The following is a 17,343-nucleotide window of genomic DNA, read 5'->3' as shown; positions in this document are numbered from 1 at the left end:
CCCCAGACGCACACTGATATATGAGTACTTCAGTATTAACTGTATGGACCATAGGGTGTTAGTGAAATCCTGATATGAAATTATTGTAAATGTAAGTTCGAATTTGAAAACATTCAAAATTATTATTTAGAACGAGGTTCTGGAAATTTTGATGTTCTGGGAATTGCCTTTTACAGATGATCATGTTTTAATGTCAATGTTATAATGTCAACACGAGTTAAACAGTGCACATCTCACATAACACATCTCATTATACCACTGTCCAAGAGGGATCAAATGTAAATCATCCAAAATGCTACTGTCCACTGAGCATTTGACTGTGTATAGGTCTATGCATTTTGAATTTCCACATTTGAAGTTGGCGGCACGGATGGTGCAGTGGGTAGCACTGCTGCCTCACAGCAAGGAAGGTCCTGGGTTTGAATCCTGGTTGGCCGGGGCTCTCTGTGTGGGGTTTGCATGGGTTTCCTCCAGGTACTCCGGTTTCCTCACAGTCAAAAGACATGCAGGTTAGGCTGATTGGAGAGTCTAAATTTCCCGTGGGTATGAGTGTGTGAGTGAATGGTGTGTGTGCCCTGCGATGGACTGGTGACCTGTCCAGGGTGTATTCCTGCCTTTCGCCCAATGTATGCCTGGACAGGCTCCAGCCCCACTGTGACCCTTTTCAGGATAAGTGGGTTAAACAAAGCATATTATGATACTTTAAATTATTTTCTTCATCAGTTTTCTGAATGGTAGCCTACATTTGCTTTTTAGCTTCATCATTACAAAGTGCATTACTTACAAAGCTGAGTGATGACTATGACTATAAAGTTGATTTATTCTATTTTTAATATATCACTGGGTTTGGCAGGTGTGAATTCTTTTTTAAACTATGGCAGGTGCAGGTGAAAAAGTACCACTCCTGGTGAGAAACCCTTCTAGGATTACAAGGGACACTCGGTAGACTGGACTCTCAAGCCAAGCCAGAAGAAAAACCTTCCAGAAAAAAGTCCTTAATGGCAGGAGCCTTACGCCAAACACTGTCTTTTGGATGAAGCGTTTAACCGAGATCCTGACTCACTGTGGTAACTAAATTCCCAACCTGCCACTCAATAATGTTTTGACTGTTAAACTGGGATGATTATCCAACTGTGGCAACTATCATGGGATCTTCCTCCTGTCCATCACAAGGAGAAGCCTGCCCATATCCTCCTAAATTCTATGACACTCCTTGCTAAAAAAAACAAAAAAAAACAAGATGGCTTCATAGACTTGGTCTTTCCTGCAGGACAAATACTGAAAAAAGCTGAGTCAGCTATACATTGCTTTCATTGACTTTACCAAAGCATCTGATTCAAGAATTTGATTACTATGACACTGTATAGGGAACCAGTGCTTTAGCTTGACATTCCAAACCAAGGCCCCATATTATCACGGTACTGTACACATTTTGTGCTTGCTGGCAACATAAGCTGAAGCATCACTGCACCCCTTCAACCTTGTGCATTTTGTCCCAGAGTTCTTTAATACACAGTTGTAACCAAGCTCTGAAACAACTGGAGAATGTACTGTTATAGAAACTCAGAAATCTCCAGCTGATGTGAAATATAGGTGAAAAAGACAGCATACAATATTGGTATCACTCTTTGTTCATAACATGGTTTGTCCCTAGGGGTTCATGCTATTCAGATAGGCAGTTCAATACCAGACAGTACACACAGGTCATTTTTAAATTCATCATAGTATTTTTTTTCTGCAGATGCCTTAACAATGTGCACTGGTTTGGCTGTTGGTATTCATACAGTGGACAGGCATACATTTTTCTTTATGAACCGCCAAAAGTTAGAAATATGTTTATTTCCCTCTCAGTAGGTCATCTGTATGATTAGAAAAGGGATAAATAAAAAGGCAGGTTATGTCATTCAAGAATCAGTACCATTTCCGATCAAGTTGACAGAAATTAGTTCTCAAATTACATATAAACTTTAAATACAGAATTGCAAGGAATTTAAAATGTTGAAGATTGTTTTTATTTTAATAAAGTGTTAGTCATTATTATTTCTTATTATATGGAGAAATGTTTAAACATTTAATAACCCGGCATTTCAAAGTATAAACATTTAAAGAATTTAGCCCAAAAGCCCATCCATATTCTGCAATGTAGATTATTATTAGTGTTTAAAACAGTATCAGCCAGTATACAGAAATAGATTTTATTTGGAATTCCTTCTCAGATGTCTAATAAGTCTTGGTGGTGTCTGTTGTATCCATGTAAGCACCTATGTGACACCACAAACATTGGAAGGAAGCATGGAGCAACACAGTTGTGGGACAGGCAGGGTTTAGTGAGAGACTGCAGATGGGCAGGGTATCTGATGGAGGCATGGAGGCAGTGAGAGACAGGCTGGAGGTATGTGGCGCCCAGTGCCTGCTTCCCAGAAAACCCCATGAGTGAAGCAGGGAGTAAGGAAACAGAAAGGATCAGTAAAAAACATTTCATTTCAAACCCACACCGCTCCTGTTGTCTGTCCATCCACCTTTTTCTGCCGAGGTCACGGAGGACCAACATCTGGCTCCCATGCCGGGTAATGAAGGGGGCAGAGCCTTTGTTCCACCCTGCTTCAGGAAGCTTGTTCATTTTCAACCAATAATGTCCTACAGAATGATCTACATATATGTGTGTGTGTGTGTGTGTGTGAGAGAGGCAGAGAGAGAACAAGAGGGTGTGAGTGCATGCGTGTGAGAGTTCCAACAGGCTTCTTTGCTGAAGGGGTTTTTTGATACATTGTGTGAAACACTTGAGACATGGCTAACAACACAGGGAGAAAAAGGTAAAAACAACAAGAGAATCTTCCATTTCCTTCCCCTCCTTCCAGACACAACAGAGTGTGGAGGCTCATGGGACACATATGGGGCTGGAGGCGTGTCCACTTCCGGAGGGGGCAGGTTCAAGACCAGGGGGCAGGGGGCAGGGTGAAGTTGGGCCGAGCCCCACCAAGCCCCTCTCTAGTACTCCTCTCCGTTTTCTCCGGGGCCCTTGATTATCCGCTTGTTGCCTCTCTTCCCGGCTGGGCCACGGGGCTTGGCGAAGGCCTGCTTGAAGGCCTGCTGCTTGGGATGAATCTCCTCATACAGCAACTCTTCTGTCAGCTCCGCCCCGCTGTCAATCTCCAACTGCGCACACACACACACACACACACACACACACACACACACACACACAAGGAAACAAGACAACAAATAAAAGAAGCTTATATTATTACCCCATAGTTATGTCCGATGTATACGAAAAGTAAGCCGGGAGAAACCTACACCTGAAGTGAATACTGGGAGGGTGACTGGGGGAAGAGTATAGAACCAGGGCAGGGTGTGGAAAGAGGACTACATGGATGAGGAGGAGAATTAGGGAACACAGCGATGGGGTCTGGTGGAGAGGTACAGCCTCTGTTCTTCACCTTTTTAGCGATCTCCAGATGGTAGTCCCGCTCCACCTCATCCAGCAGTCGACTCTTACAGCTGGAATACAGCATCCTTTCTTTAATGCTGCAGCTGTACCCAGGCATGGAGTAGATAAAGACTGAGACACAGGAGAGAGAGAAACACACCTGAATGACAAAGTGACCACTGGTAGGATAACTGGTCCCTCTCCAATGAATGAATATGTATGCATACCCATATACAAGGCAGTATGTAAATTATTTGTTTTCATAGGTAGCATTTGTGTTATTGGGGTGGAGGATAAATGGCTCCAAGACAATCTGCATTATTAATATTTTATATGTACTTATTTAGTTTTTCTGTATAAACTGCCACTGCTGCACAATGTAAAATGTATCTTCTATTGTATGTTAATACTGCTGTATGGGCTGCACTTTCTGCTAGCTGTATAGAGAATCTGACAAAGAGCGAGAGAATTGAGGCAGAAAAAAAGAACTGACCCACAGACTCTAAGTAGTCTCCTTCATGGGAGTGCTTGTAGAGGAAGAAGTGGTATCGCGGCGTGTCTGTGGGGATCCTTCGAGGCAGCTCGCTAACCTCCGTGGGGTTGGTGTGCACCAACTCAATGGTCTCCCGCTCTGTGTCCAACCGCTAACACACATAGAAACACAGCACTGTGATTAATGTTCATGTTAACCACACCCTCACACAAAAAACACACAATGACGTCTATTTTTAATACCATAGAATTAAGCAGATATATGAAATAAATTAAGATACATTTTTAAAGAAACCCAAATATACAAATGGCCATTTTCCGATCCCTGATAAGTACAAGTAAACAACTGCTTTATTTGTACAAGATATTATTTCATGAACTCATCTCCAGAAAGAAGCCTTATACATCTCTTTTTTAAATTGAGAAAAATCTAAATTTCGCATTTGAAAATGAGTTTTCATAGATTTGCACTGGCATGAGGACATTCATCCTGCTCGTGTGTGTGAAGGCTCCCCCTGCTGGCTTACCAGCTGTATATAATTGATGCGTCTCTGTGTGAGCTGCTGCAGGGCATGCCGGGCCCCTTCCTGCAGAGGGAATGCAAGGCCCTGCAATGTCTGGTGCTTACTCTCTACGCTGATCTCTGTCTTCACCTGCAGGGGGCGACACACACAAACAGGTGCACTCAGTCCCACCGCTGGGAACAAACAGTTCAGTGCTATTCAATACCTGCAGGGGGCAGGCAAACCCACATACACAGACAGACATCTGTCTAATACAGTGAAGCAGGGGTGGGGTGGGAGAGACACACCTTCGCACGCCCAGCGGGTCTATCTGCCCGCCTGCGCTCATCCTGTGGCGGGAGGTGGGGGGAGACAACCGGGTTATGCATAAACGTAGACTTACACGTACACACAACATAAACACACACACACACACACACACACACAATCAGATGTGCGCACACGAGAGAAAGGTGATCTGAGCGTGGGCACACACGAGAGGAAGGTGATCCAGGCCTTCGGATCAATCAGACCGAGGCGTGTATCTGCTGAGCAGGGATGACTCATCAGACCCAAATTCACCCCTGAGACTGTGGCAGAGTATCCTCTTCATTACCCCACAAGGTGAATTGAAGATGATTGACAGCTCGGTTAGGTCAGCTCCCTCTCCCACCACAGTGACCACTCACAACTGAATTTGCAATAGAGTCTAATTTAAAAGCACCTCAGGGTCTACCTGTCTTACAAATCACCATTGATTTTTATTAAACAGTGTCAGAATCCAGCTTATCGGCTAGAATGTAAAATGTGAATACCTGCGGGAGGCCAGAGAGCTGATGGGGGCACACGACAGGCTGTCTAGAGACAGGCCAGATTAATTAATACTGCGTCCATGCATTGTTCATACAGCGCTCACCGCACACTGTGTCAACACAAACACAGAAAGGAGTGCACATTCTGCACAAGTGTAGATGAACTTACCCGCACAACCCTGTCCTAAAAGAACAGGATCACAATAATTACACAACTGAAACACACACAAGCAGTTACGCACCACATGTTAAGAATGAACCAAACAGAGGCCATTACTACTCTTAATGGCATGCACTCAGAGTTATGAGATGTTTGTCATTTAAAGCACCATTCATTATTTATATTTCTTCCAGCTGTTAATCACAGCAACAGACTAGATCTTAAATGTAACAAATCTGACTCCACCACTGCAATAACTATATTTCACTAAACTGCTGATACTGAAGAAAAAATCATTTTCTATGAACATACAGCCTAAACAATATTAACTTCATTATCATTTCACTCCCACAACCTGCATAAAGGAATTGGTAGAAACATGTACAGTGCTTCCATGCTGTTCTAGCCCCACCCTTATCCCCATATCCCAGTATATATTGCCACTCTCACTTCCTCAGGTACATAAATCCTACCATAGGAAACCATTTTATTTCTGTCCCCCACCATCCACCATCTGCCAGCTCTCTGAGCTGTACACACAGTTGGAGAAAATAAATATGAATTGTTGAATATAACAGTACTAAACCTGTCAACAAGACACTCTATGAGTGAGGGACAAGTACTTTTTTTGCTCAAAAAGAGCAATGTCTATCAAAGGAAAAAACGTTCACCAAGGAATGTTCCAGTTTTCAGTAACATTTTACAAAAAGGTCTGAATTTGGTGCTTTCGTTCTAACATACCATGTAAGTCGGCGTTTGTTGGCAAAATATTTTTTGGGAAAGACTATTACACTCTATTAATATTTTATTAAAATATAATGCGCTGTAGTTATTAAATATTGGAAGTTATTAGAAAAATAATAGCTTTACTTTAAGTTGTGCACTATCATTATTTACACAAGCAATGTTTTTCCCTCATTGTTTGCTATCACTGCATAATGCCATTTTTATTTAATCTGGCAGTATATCATGGGAGCACTGTATAACATTGGAGAATCTCTTTGGATTTTGATTGACTTCAGAGTTTTGGTAAGTCAGTCTGACTGATTTAAGTGTATGTGATACTGAGGGAGAACAGGTATATGAACAGGAAATGGATGGACTGAATTCAACAGTGGGCTAGTGTTTTAATTTAAACACAGTTGTGCAAGTGCATACAAGTCGTAGGCACATGCAATACAACATTTTTAGTTATACACAAAAGAGAGAGAAAGAATAACATCGTTTTTGTTGAGTGTGTGGGCATTTTGTTTTAATGCCCTAGTCAATGCCAGGCTGATTTGTGTTGAAAGAACTGAAAGCACTGAAAGACACTGCAAGACTGTCACTTTATCAGCCTGTCACTTTATCAGCATCACATCACTTTGTTCCTCTCAGCTGTCCACAGAACCACAAACCTGTCACTTCACACTTTCAAAAAGTGTTGATTCATGAAATCTATAAAGTTAATATTCATTCCATAGGCATGGGGAAAATGAAAATGCCCTGTCTGGTCCTACTGTACTGATCTCTGAGAGTAGCCCAGGATGCACCATAGCCTTCCTGAGCCATTGAGTGAAAGCTCTGCAGCCCGTCTCACCTCGTTGATTTTAATTTGCTGCAGCTCCTGCTCAGCTGCTGTCAGAGGTGCAGGGGCAGAACAGGACATCACATGTCGCTTGTATCCCTGGAGGCAAATGTCTTCCTGGAGGACAGCAGAACTCAGGAGTGAGGGGACCAGAAGTTCAACAGGAAAATACAGGTTGTACAGGAATCTGATTTTTGAAGTTAAAAATACAGTATTGAACTAACATATGCTTCTCTTAAGAGGTTAATGACACACTACACTCACTTAATCTACCCACCAGTTCATCCAGATTTCTGAAAACCCTGCCCAAATATTTTTAATCTCTAAAATCAATGATGGGATAGAGGAGTTATTTCTTACATACCTCCATTGTGCCAAACAGCTCATCTTTGACATGCCCCCCGCCAAATTCTTTCTTCACTGTGGCCCGAGTGGCAGCATACAGCATCTTCTGCCTCACCTGTGGAGGGCAGAGTGGAGCATTAACATCCCAACTACACATCTCTATGATTAACACACATACACACACTTACACACACATGCATGCACACACCCGCATTTTTACACAGACACTTAGAGTTGGTTATGAGATGCAGTTAAGCTTAGTCCTGGACTAAATTTAGTTTTGTATGGAGGTCTGTGAAACTGCATCTTTTGCAGATTGTGTGATGTAGCAATGCATTTCAGGAAGCAGTCACACTGTAGCACAGTGCAAGGAAATATTCTGCATCACATATTTTGGTGTACATCACCTGGTGCTCAAGGCAAAGGTATCTAAAATACTTGTTCCCACAATCATGAACAAGACCAGAAGTTATCTATTGAAGTGAAAAAATAACTTCAATGTGTACTTCAACTACTGAATAAGTACTATCCTCAAAATGATTCAATAGACTTGAGTGTGTGTGTGCCTGTGTATGGGTGTATGTGCCTGTATGTGTTTGTGTGCATATGTGTGTATGTGTGAGCGTGTGTGTGTGTGTCTGTGTATGTGTATGTGTACGCTTGCACATATGGGTGCCTGTGCGTGCATGCACGTGTGTGTATGCGTTCTAGATAATGTTTTACCGGAGACTGGTCAGGAGACCAGGAGATGAAGATCCACTCATAGCCCTGAGCATTCTGGGAGTCCAGGCGATAAAGGACATAGCAGGGCTCCATTGCGTCCAGAAGAGGAAGCAGGAAGTGGTCATAGTCACGGTCCCAGCTCTGTGACGGCTCTCTGTAGGCGCCCAGCACCAGCTGCTCTGAAAAACAGAGCACAGCTCACCTCACACCAACACTGATGTATGATCTGTGACACAAATTAGGGCCATCCGTGATCCTACTGAGGGCAGGAGAATGCGCATGCATTCAGTATGTCAGCTCTCCTCTTCTCAATGAGCAGTTCATCAAACAGACAAAGCGACTGCTTTTTCAATTGAGCATGTCATACTGTGTTTCAATATTGACTTCTGAGTCACATTTGTTACATACAATTTGAATATAACTTGAATATAGCCATTGACAATATGATGCACTGAAACTTAAAAGAACCAAAATAAAAAAATTTTTTATAATGAAATCATATTTACAATGATGTGATCGTCATAAAAAGCTCTCCAGCAGATTGCTTATTGCATCAGAAATATATTTTTATAACTTGGCTGGTTCCAGGCTCTTGGGTAAATCAGACTTCTAATGGCATACAAAAGTCCTTACTGACAACCACAGGCACATGGGTTCTCTAATTCTTTCAACGAAAAATGCACATAAACTCAAATCATACTCAGTCCCAACCATCAAGTTTATCCTCCTGATCTCATTGCTGTGAAACACAGACACTCTCTCTGTCATCTCTCCACTCTAATATAATCTCTCCTCCCTTACCACGCACTTGGCTCAAGTTTCTCTCTCTCTCCCTCTCTCCCCCCCTGCTCTCTATGTCAACACTTTCGACTTAAATGACAGCACTATCAGTCCCTCTCTGTGCATCATTTATTCATTCATCCAGAAATTAATCCCCCTTCTTCCATCAGTGCACAGCAATCAGATCTTACTCTCGCTATCTCCAGCACACTCCCAGAGACACGCTCAGACACAGACAGACATTTGAACATACGCATATGGCCGTATGCATTCGCACACCCGTACAGTGGAGTGGCAGCAGTGTGTGTGTGACGCATAGACGATGCGGTGTCTCCAGTTACTGGTTCTGGTAAGCTGCAGTAACTAAGAGGCTGTGAGCTGATCCATTCTCATCAACATTACTCCTTGTTCCAGCTTAAAGGCTCAACTCCTTGCAGCAACCATCTTGAAGAAAACTGCAGAAGCACAGCAAAGTTTGCCCCAGGTTGTAACATTGACTTAGAAGGGAAGACACCAATGATCTACTATTACTGAGAACTACTGATGCAATTATTATAATTTTTTTAGCAAACTCACATTCACTCTTGAATAATTAACTTTCATCTATGAATAGGCAGTATTGTGGTGTGTTCCATCACATGAATCACAGCACATTTCAACACGGCAGAACGGCTTTGTAGTCTCATCTTCAGCCTGAATACACAATACGCAAATACACAGGTCACTGTCACTTCACATCTCAGGCTGCGGGCCCTCATCTTCCTCCAGCTCTCACCATTACATTTACATACAGGCATTTGGCAGATGCTCTTATCCAGAGGGACTCACACAGCATGCATTTTTCACGATGACCTCCAGTCTCCCGCTGTGAGTTCCTTTCCCCCAACATGAGCTCCTAACTGCCACTGTGAGCTCAGTGACACTGACACAATTAGCTCTCTCTGCCCCAGTCCCTAGTCCCAAGACTACTCATATCCTCACTTTAGGGAGTAGCATAAGCCGAGCAAATGTTTTCCTGTAGTGTCACTTCATAGTTGGAATTAGTCTCGGGAACCTGTTTTTGCAAATGTGCTGCACAAAGCTGTAAAGTTAGCTGGTGTTGCTATGGAAAAAAAAGAACATAGCAACAACCATTTGTGTTCATGTGCTCGCCTCTTTAGTTGTGTTTTTCCGAGGTCTGCTATCTGTAATTCTGCCCGCTCGGAAGACGAGATGTCTCTAAGCTGTGTTGTGGTGAAGTAATGTCACACAACAGATGACATAGGCGCAACCATAGATCACATAAAAATCACGTTGTTGCTTGGAAATATTATTGGGTAATTCAATGTTGGGTAATTCTAGTTGGGTACAAGAGCTGATGTAGCTCTATTGAACTCATCTTGATCCTTACCAAAGCCTGCCAAATCACTGAACCAATTCAAACGGCTAAGCCTGGCACCATCCGACTCGGCACCTATGGGTGGCTCTGCCAGCTCCGCTCGGTTCTGGTTCTCCCCGAACACACTGACACACAGACCCTGTGTCCTTGGGGGGGCAGGGGGGGTTTCCCTGGTGCTCTCTCAGCAGCCGATGCTATTCTGAGCACCATACATTCCAGAACCAGCACACACATTCTTTCCACCAGCCATTCAAGCGGCCGGGGCAGACACGCACAAACACATGTGTGCAATCTGTGCATTTCACCCACAAACACAAACATACATGCACAATGCACAATCTCTCACACGCCATAAACACACATACACAATCACACACATATATACAAACACAGAGCAGCCTTCATCTTCATAAACTGATACAATAAGGATGGAGATAAGGTCTGTAACATTGTTCCATTCTGGAGAGAAGCCGGTGATGTGGAGATGACTTCACTCAGCCAGGCAGTTACTAATCATTTGGACAGCCCAGCCAGTCATGGTGTTTACAGTGAGAGGTCTATCACCACAGCGACTCCAGAACAGATGAGCATGTGACCTGAGCAAGCAGCCAATCAGTGGGATCTTTTGCATAACCTCAGTGAGACTGTGCAACAGCTCAAAAACATCATAACCCCACACTCCAGGTGACCAGGGACCTCAAATAAACCTCGGCCACAGGAAGGCAAGAGACATGGTGGCGATAACACTGTCCCCCCGACCTCAAAAGCCACCTATTGCAAAGCCCAACGTGACACAACATACCAACATCCATTCATTCCCTTTCTCCCTGTCTGACCAATGACAGCCTCATGTGCCCATAGAGGTGGTCATATGACTGCACGGTCTCCTTATGACCAATAACATTCTTCTGTTTGTTTACATCATTCAGGCGTGTTTTCACATTTTGAAACTTGTTCCAAAATGGGTTATTCCTTGAAACCGAAGTCCGCTGAAAGCATAAATTAGTGAAGCCATCAGTCCACCTGAATCCTAGTGCCACCGATCAGCTCACTCAAATCCACAGCCTTCCTGAACATAAGCAACCCAACACTGTCACCTGACACACAAAGACAGACAGACTGTGAGACAAAAAGACATGCATGGCAAGCAGCCAGTTAGACAGACAGACAGATAGAATGCCACCGGACCCTGTTTTTAAAACAGATTGTGAAATCTGTTTATTGTTAACTCAGTAATATTTAGACTGAACCTCCAAGGGCTGACTCGACAGAAAACAGGCACACGGAGAGATTCTGAGGCTACTCTTGTTCTCTTGTTAAATACAAAAAACATTCAAAACAAATTAATTAATTATTAATATATAAATATATTAATTATTTTGTGTAACACAAGTGATTTTGTGGAGCTTACCCCCATTTTATTTGCATAGAGTGAATACTAGCAACATCAGCTCTCCCTGCCGATAATTAACGACATCGTTGGATTTCCCATTTATCCAACTCCCATCATCTCCCATTCATTATTGTGCTCTCACTGAAATTGTGACAACTGTCAAAATCACACTTTGCTGTTTTGCCCCATAACCACATCTGCTACATGGGATGAGTTAGAAAGTGCTAGCCCTTTGAAAATAAATCCTTTTCAGTCGGCTGTCTACTCACCGTCCTGGATGACCACCTTGATAAGCCTCACGGACCCAGCTCTTGCCTTGGCCAGGAACTCCTTCAGCTCTGGGGTCGCTAAGAGAACCAGAAACATGATGGGCTCAGTCTGCCCCAAGAACAGCTGAGCAAAACACTCCTCACACTAAGCCCAATCGCACCCTCCTGGACAATATGCCGGAGGAACAGCTGAATGTACAGCGTTTTCTACTGAAAAGTGTCTATGGTATTAAGAGTGTATATTTGCAGCAGCTGAATTTGTATGTGCAAGAGAGCGTTCACTTAAGAGTGTATGAGCCTGTGAGGGACACAGTGTCTCAGTAATTAGGACAGGAGCATGTGATCCGTCAGAGAGAACCTGATCCCCCCATCCCCAAATTTAGCTGCCATTCGCTCATGGCAGGGCCTCAGGTGACAAGGGGTGGGGACAGCACCCAGCCCTCCCCCCAGGGACCCATCAAGACTGAAATTAACCACCCAGCAAATCAAAGGAATAGGAAATATATTTTAATTTATTTATTAGTATTTCTACCAAAACATTTGATAACATGAAGACTTAATGGAAAGGCTTTCCAATCATATATTTCATTGAAATATGTAGGATACAGGTATACTGGGGATATCAATATTGTGTGCCTACGGGAATATGTCCAGTTTTCTATCAGTAAATAAACTTAATCAGGACATAAACCTATGGTGTTCTATAATCTTTCTACGGGTTAATGAGATGTGTTCTGCCAACAAAAAGAGTACAGAATAAATATATAATACAAAAACACAGTGGGAAATGCGAGGTTGAATACTTGTAAGTCGCTTTGGATTAAAAGCGTCTGCCAAATGACTAAAATGTAAAATGTAAAAATGTAAATGAATCGATATTTTCTTTCTTTGTAACTTTTCTTTTCTATCCATGTAATTAAGACAAGTGTGGCTTGGAAATAAAATGTATGGGAGAATGTCAAACGTTTAATGAAGAAATGTGATGCCTGTACTACTTCAAGGTTTAAATACACCTGCTTTCCATTAATACAAAATGCCATTGACAAGACTGTTTGCTGAGGGATTATTAAAATTCCTTTACTTATGTTTTTCATAAGGATGTTTGGATTGCTGCAACTTTGGGAGAGCAACTTTCATTGTGTCTTCAAGTTACAAGACTGATGAAGTCTTGGCTATAACTTCAAACTCATTCTAAACACATGGTGGCTGCTCAGCAGTTGAAGAAGGCAGAAAGGAAAATGAGCCTTTAATGTTTAGATATTAGTATACTACAGAGGCTTCGGCCATTGCTTTGCAGGGCTGTTCTGATTACTGCTCCCCATCCTCTTGCTCAAGGTAATCCAACACATCCTTGGCATGAATGATTCAGGAACAGGTAACCCAGGAGAGACACACAGAGGTAGTGGAATGCCACATACATCCGTCTCTGCACTCTGGTTACTGCTGACCTCAGCCGCAGCGAAGGTTCATATTCAATCTAGCTACCTGGGCACATTGCTACACACACATATGCAACCAATCCTGAATGGATCATGCAATACACACACACACACACACACACACACACACAATTTAAAATCAGTCAATCAACTCAACAATCCAAAAAACAATCAATAAACCTAAACTTGCATTACATTTTGCAGCTCAGTTTTATACTTAAAAAGTGGCTAGCCTGTATTATTGAGCTCTTGAGGGATTTTTCACATACTGGCTCTTCAAAGTACATCTAGAAATCCTTTGATTATTCCACATGGTTTCTCAACACCCTCTGTCTTAAGGCTTTAAATTGCCTTTATTTAAGTACACATGGAACTTTCAGTTATGTGGAAGTAGATGGCTCATAAATAGTAAAACATTCTGAATGTTTGGGAGATTGTTGACGCTTATTTTTATCAAGAAAAAACCCCCCAAAATAAATCCCATTGCTGAAACTGAACTGGTTTTGCATATCTCCTTTCCAAATCTTTGCCTCCACTTCCTGATCTAACAGATACCTCTCCAAACTCTGCCCCCCATGCTCCTCACTATCAGTCTCACACGCACACATTCACACACTCCCCTCCCTTATAAAGACACCAAGTAAATCTATCAATCCCGTAGAAACAACTGCTACTAGTGGCCTATTTGATGGCACTTCCAGCTAAAGCACTAACCCTTACTGCAGTGGTTCATTCCAATTATTTACACTCCTGGCAATGTCAGAGTTATGAGTGGCCAGGAGTCTGCTCCCAGCACCGTTCACCAGAGGATTGCCCCCCTATGAAGGGAGGGTTCCAATATCAGGGTAGTCCCTGTCTTAGAAAACAAAAACATGCCAGTTGTGTTCGATCTGTTCCAGTTGCACAATGGAACTCCTCAGAGTCACATCTCATTGAGACACAACCACAACTTAGTGATGTGCTGTGGGGTCCACAAGCAACTTCATTTGTGAAATATTCTTTCTGCAACCCACATCTTATTCAAATGTAGACTGCATCATGTCCAAATATAGACTTTGTTTTAAACACAATGCTAAAATAACCCACAATGGTGGGCAAGGTATGTAACAGCGAAGTTTGATTGGTGTGAATTTCAATTGAAAGTGTGACAGATTAATTTATTTTCCATGTGTCATCTCAAAACCCTGCATAGATTACAGGTGTAGACATAGACAACCCGATGAACATGTTCGGTGGAAATAGAATCATGATAACCAAAATGATACATAGTTGATTAAGATATAAGATATTAAGATATGTATGTGAATCCATTACAGGATACAATTGTAAACGCAATAGACTACAACGAGACATTTCACCTGAAATCAGTCTGAAAGTGAGACGCTTTTCTAGTCGCGTTTGCATGACACCTTTTTCTCTAGTTCTGCTTGTCGCCAAATCAAATTAATCGAGGACACGACGAATATCGCATGGCATGTAGCGCATGATACAAATACAGTAAAATAGGCTACAGTATATCCATGCTGCACACATGTTTTCTTCAGAGTATTGCTTTATTGGTTTATTTTTGTATGACATAAAATGTAACTCATTGCCACCAACCGGAATGCACCCAGTACTTGTGCATAATTAATTCATTTTTGTTAGACGGAAAAACCGTTATCCCAACTTTGAGCTTCCGGTAATACGGTGCATCCTGTCAAAGACATCGCGGATGCACTTCCCTCGGACAGTAGTCGATACATTTTTTTAAATCCCTTTGGACATCGTAACGCTGTTGCACTGGCCACTTCCATGATATACATTAAGTCATGAATTCGAGAGGCGAATCTAACGGAGTAATTGATAACCTGACATTTCTATCAATTGGATATAACGGGAGAGTGGAGGCTTACCGTGTATTCCCGTTTGGTGGGACATTGCAAAGGAATCTTCCAATTATTTTCCAGTGCTGACAATATTTTAAAATGCTTTAATTTGTGTAAGTGTATCCTACCCCTTACACGCCCCCTAGTCTTCCCCACTGTCTATTAGTATAACCAACTATCTCGTCTTGTTACACCAGTGAGGTTGCGGCAGCCTGCGATGAAACAACTCGGCCGCTCTTACTTCCGGATTTATGTCGTCACTGAATGGAGCTGAATTTGGGGATTGTATAAGCAGTTTCGTGAACCCCAAGATGAATAGCTTTTTGATAGCGTGAGCTTTAATATGCATGGGTGCACCGCTTACGAAGAGCAATGCAATCCTTAACTTCAGCTATCACCAATTATTTCCCTGGTATAAGATGGAATCGTTTCTTCAAAGGAACCTAAAACGTAACTATGTATTGATACATGGAAACTACTCAATTGTTAGGGAGCTGCATCATTCAAACCTGCAGTGGTAGGCTATGCTTGAAACTAACAAGGTAACTAAATATAAACAAGTCGGTGTTTCGCTCAGGTAAGGAAAGCATTTTGAGCCATCAGATGGTAGCACCACCCCTCATGGGATTCACAGAAAGAAACTGGGAACTGAAAATGGCCACAGAGCACACTGAGGGGAGCCCCCCAGTGTCTGGGGTTTGTAACTAAATGATGCCTTTGGGGGATGATATTAGCTCAGGAGGTATGACAGGCTAGGTAGTCAGAAGGTTGCTGGTTTGATCCCCACCCTGGGTGTGTCAAAGTATGCTTGAGCAAAACACCCAATTTCTCCCAGCAAGCTGGTTCATGCCATGCATGGCAGCCTGTCGGTGTGTGTGTGAATGAATGAATGAATGAATGAATGAATGAGAGGCATGAATTATAAAGCACTTTGTATATAGTCAGATTTTGTTAATATCCCAAATTAGCTCCCCATTATTCCTACACAGATCAGCTATGATATATGCAGATTAAAGTACATAATTTTATTTCAAATATGATGTACTGGAGTACAATGCCAAAGCAACAAGAAGTGTCACTGTCCAGATACTTTAGCATTTTACTGTTGTGTCAGTGTGGTTTCAATTATGTAGTATGTAGTTTTTTGTCTCAATTGTTTTTCTGTATGTATGTGCTTCATGAGTGTTTTTCAGTGTTGCGGTGTTGCATGTGTGTGTATGGGGGGTTCTTGAATAATAAATGCACCCTGGGGTTCTGTACACACCGATAAGTGAATTATAGATGAGAGCATTACGGGTAGGCTCAGGTGATGGTTGTGGCACAGATAGGTGATACTCAGGCTGATCAGCCTTCTCTCCTCTTCGGTTCCCAGACATGTACTGTATAAAGGGCTGTCACACTTTTCTTGGAATAATAACCACTGTAGGCTACTGCCATACAAAGTCACAGCAGAAGTTTGACACATATTAGTTAACAATTACTTTGATATTACAGCTGCTACTCTCCAGGGTCTATGATATTTGAGTGCTTGAAATTGCTATATCCAGGATTTTCGATCTTTTCCAATAAGGACCATTGTGTGTGCAAGCATTTGTTCTAGTCCAACAAAAACACCCATGTATTTATTTATTTATTTTCCTTGAGCCATCCACTCAGGTTTTTCATAGAAGACAAGAATGCAGTCACATTGTCCATTCTTGAATTGGAAATCTGTTTTATTTAACAGATAGCAGTTATTTTTCAATACCTGCGATTATAGAAATTGTATGGGTAACTGCTCCTCCTAGTCATTTTGCATCACTATCAAATAATTGTAAATAATTTTTAATACACTTCTTAGGATTTCTCCTGATTATGTCATCTTTCCAGGCCTGTCTTATCACTGCAACATTCTCCATCAGACTGAGTGCAGGCTAAAAGACAGGTCTGCATTTTTTCCCCTGTACTTCAACAGTCACTAGAATGGTGTCAGACCATGTGCACCCATCTGACCAAAGGAGTTGATCCTGCAGGCGTACCCTGCTGAACATAATCCTCCCCTGCTGGGTGACCTCCAATTGTTCTTCACACTGCAGTTTTAACTGGCAGTCAGGAATCAATAGCATATTGTATGGTCACGTCACCAAATCGCATTACTGCACTGAGAATGGGTTCTGCTATTGAACACACAAAGAAATGTAAGATGAC

At 42.3% G+C, this 17,343-nt stretch overlaps 1 protein-coding gene across 7 annotated transcripts; it reads right to left on the bottom strand.

The window, feature by feature from the left end:
• Positions 1-1,615: 1,615 nt before the first annotated feature.
• On the bottom strand, positions 1,616-15,467 carry LOC133138209 (twinfilin-2). Of its 7 annotated transcripts, XM_061256775.1 has the most exons (12): positions 15,184-15,467; positions 11,850-11,927; positions 8,030-8,208; positions 7,326-7,421; positions 6,974-7,078; positions 5,868-5,924; positions 5,404-5,418; positions 4,731-4,772; positions 4,447-4,572; positions 3,921-4,071; positions 3,438-3,559; positions 1,616-3,156 (listed from the first exon to the last, which is right to left on the bottom strand). In XM_061256775.1, the coding sequence occupies exons 1-12, from the start codon at positions 15,206-15,208 to the stop codon at positions 2,989-2,991; spliced, it is 1,164 nt and encodes a 387-aa protein (XP_061112759.1). In that variant the 5' UTR covers positions 15,209-15,467; the 3' UTR covers positions 1,616-2,988. The 7 variants fall into 7 exon arrangements, with proteins under 7 accessions (XP_061112759.1, XP_061112760.1, XP_061112761.1 ...); XM_061256776.1 differs by lacking the exon at positions 4,731-4,772 and having other exon boundaries at positions 15,184-15,461; XM_061256777.1 differs by lacking the exon at positions 5,868-5,924 and having other exon boundaries at positions 15,184-15,425.
• Between the last annotated feature and the right edge of the window lie 1,876 nt (positions 15,468-17,343).

Source organism: Conger conger, chromosome 10 (assembly GCF_963514075.1).
Source record: "Conger conger chromosome 10, fConCon1.1, whole genome shotgun sequence".
Lineage (NCBI taxonomy): Eukaryota > Metazoa > Chordata > Actinopteri > Anguilliformes > Congridae > Conger > Conger conger.
The sequence above is the reverse complement of the archived record's forward strand: the minus strand, read 5'-3'. Positions and strand labels throughout refer to the sequence as shown.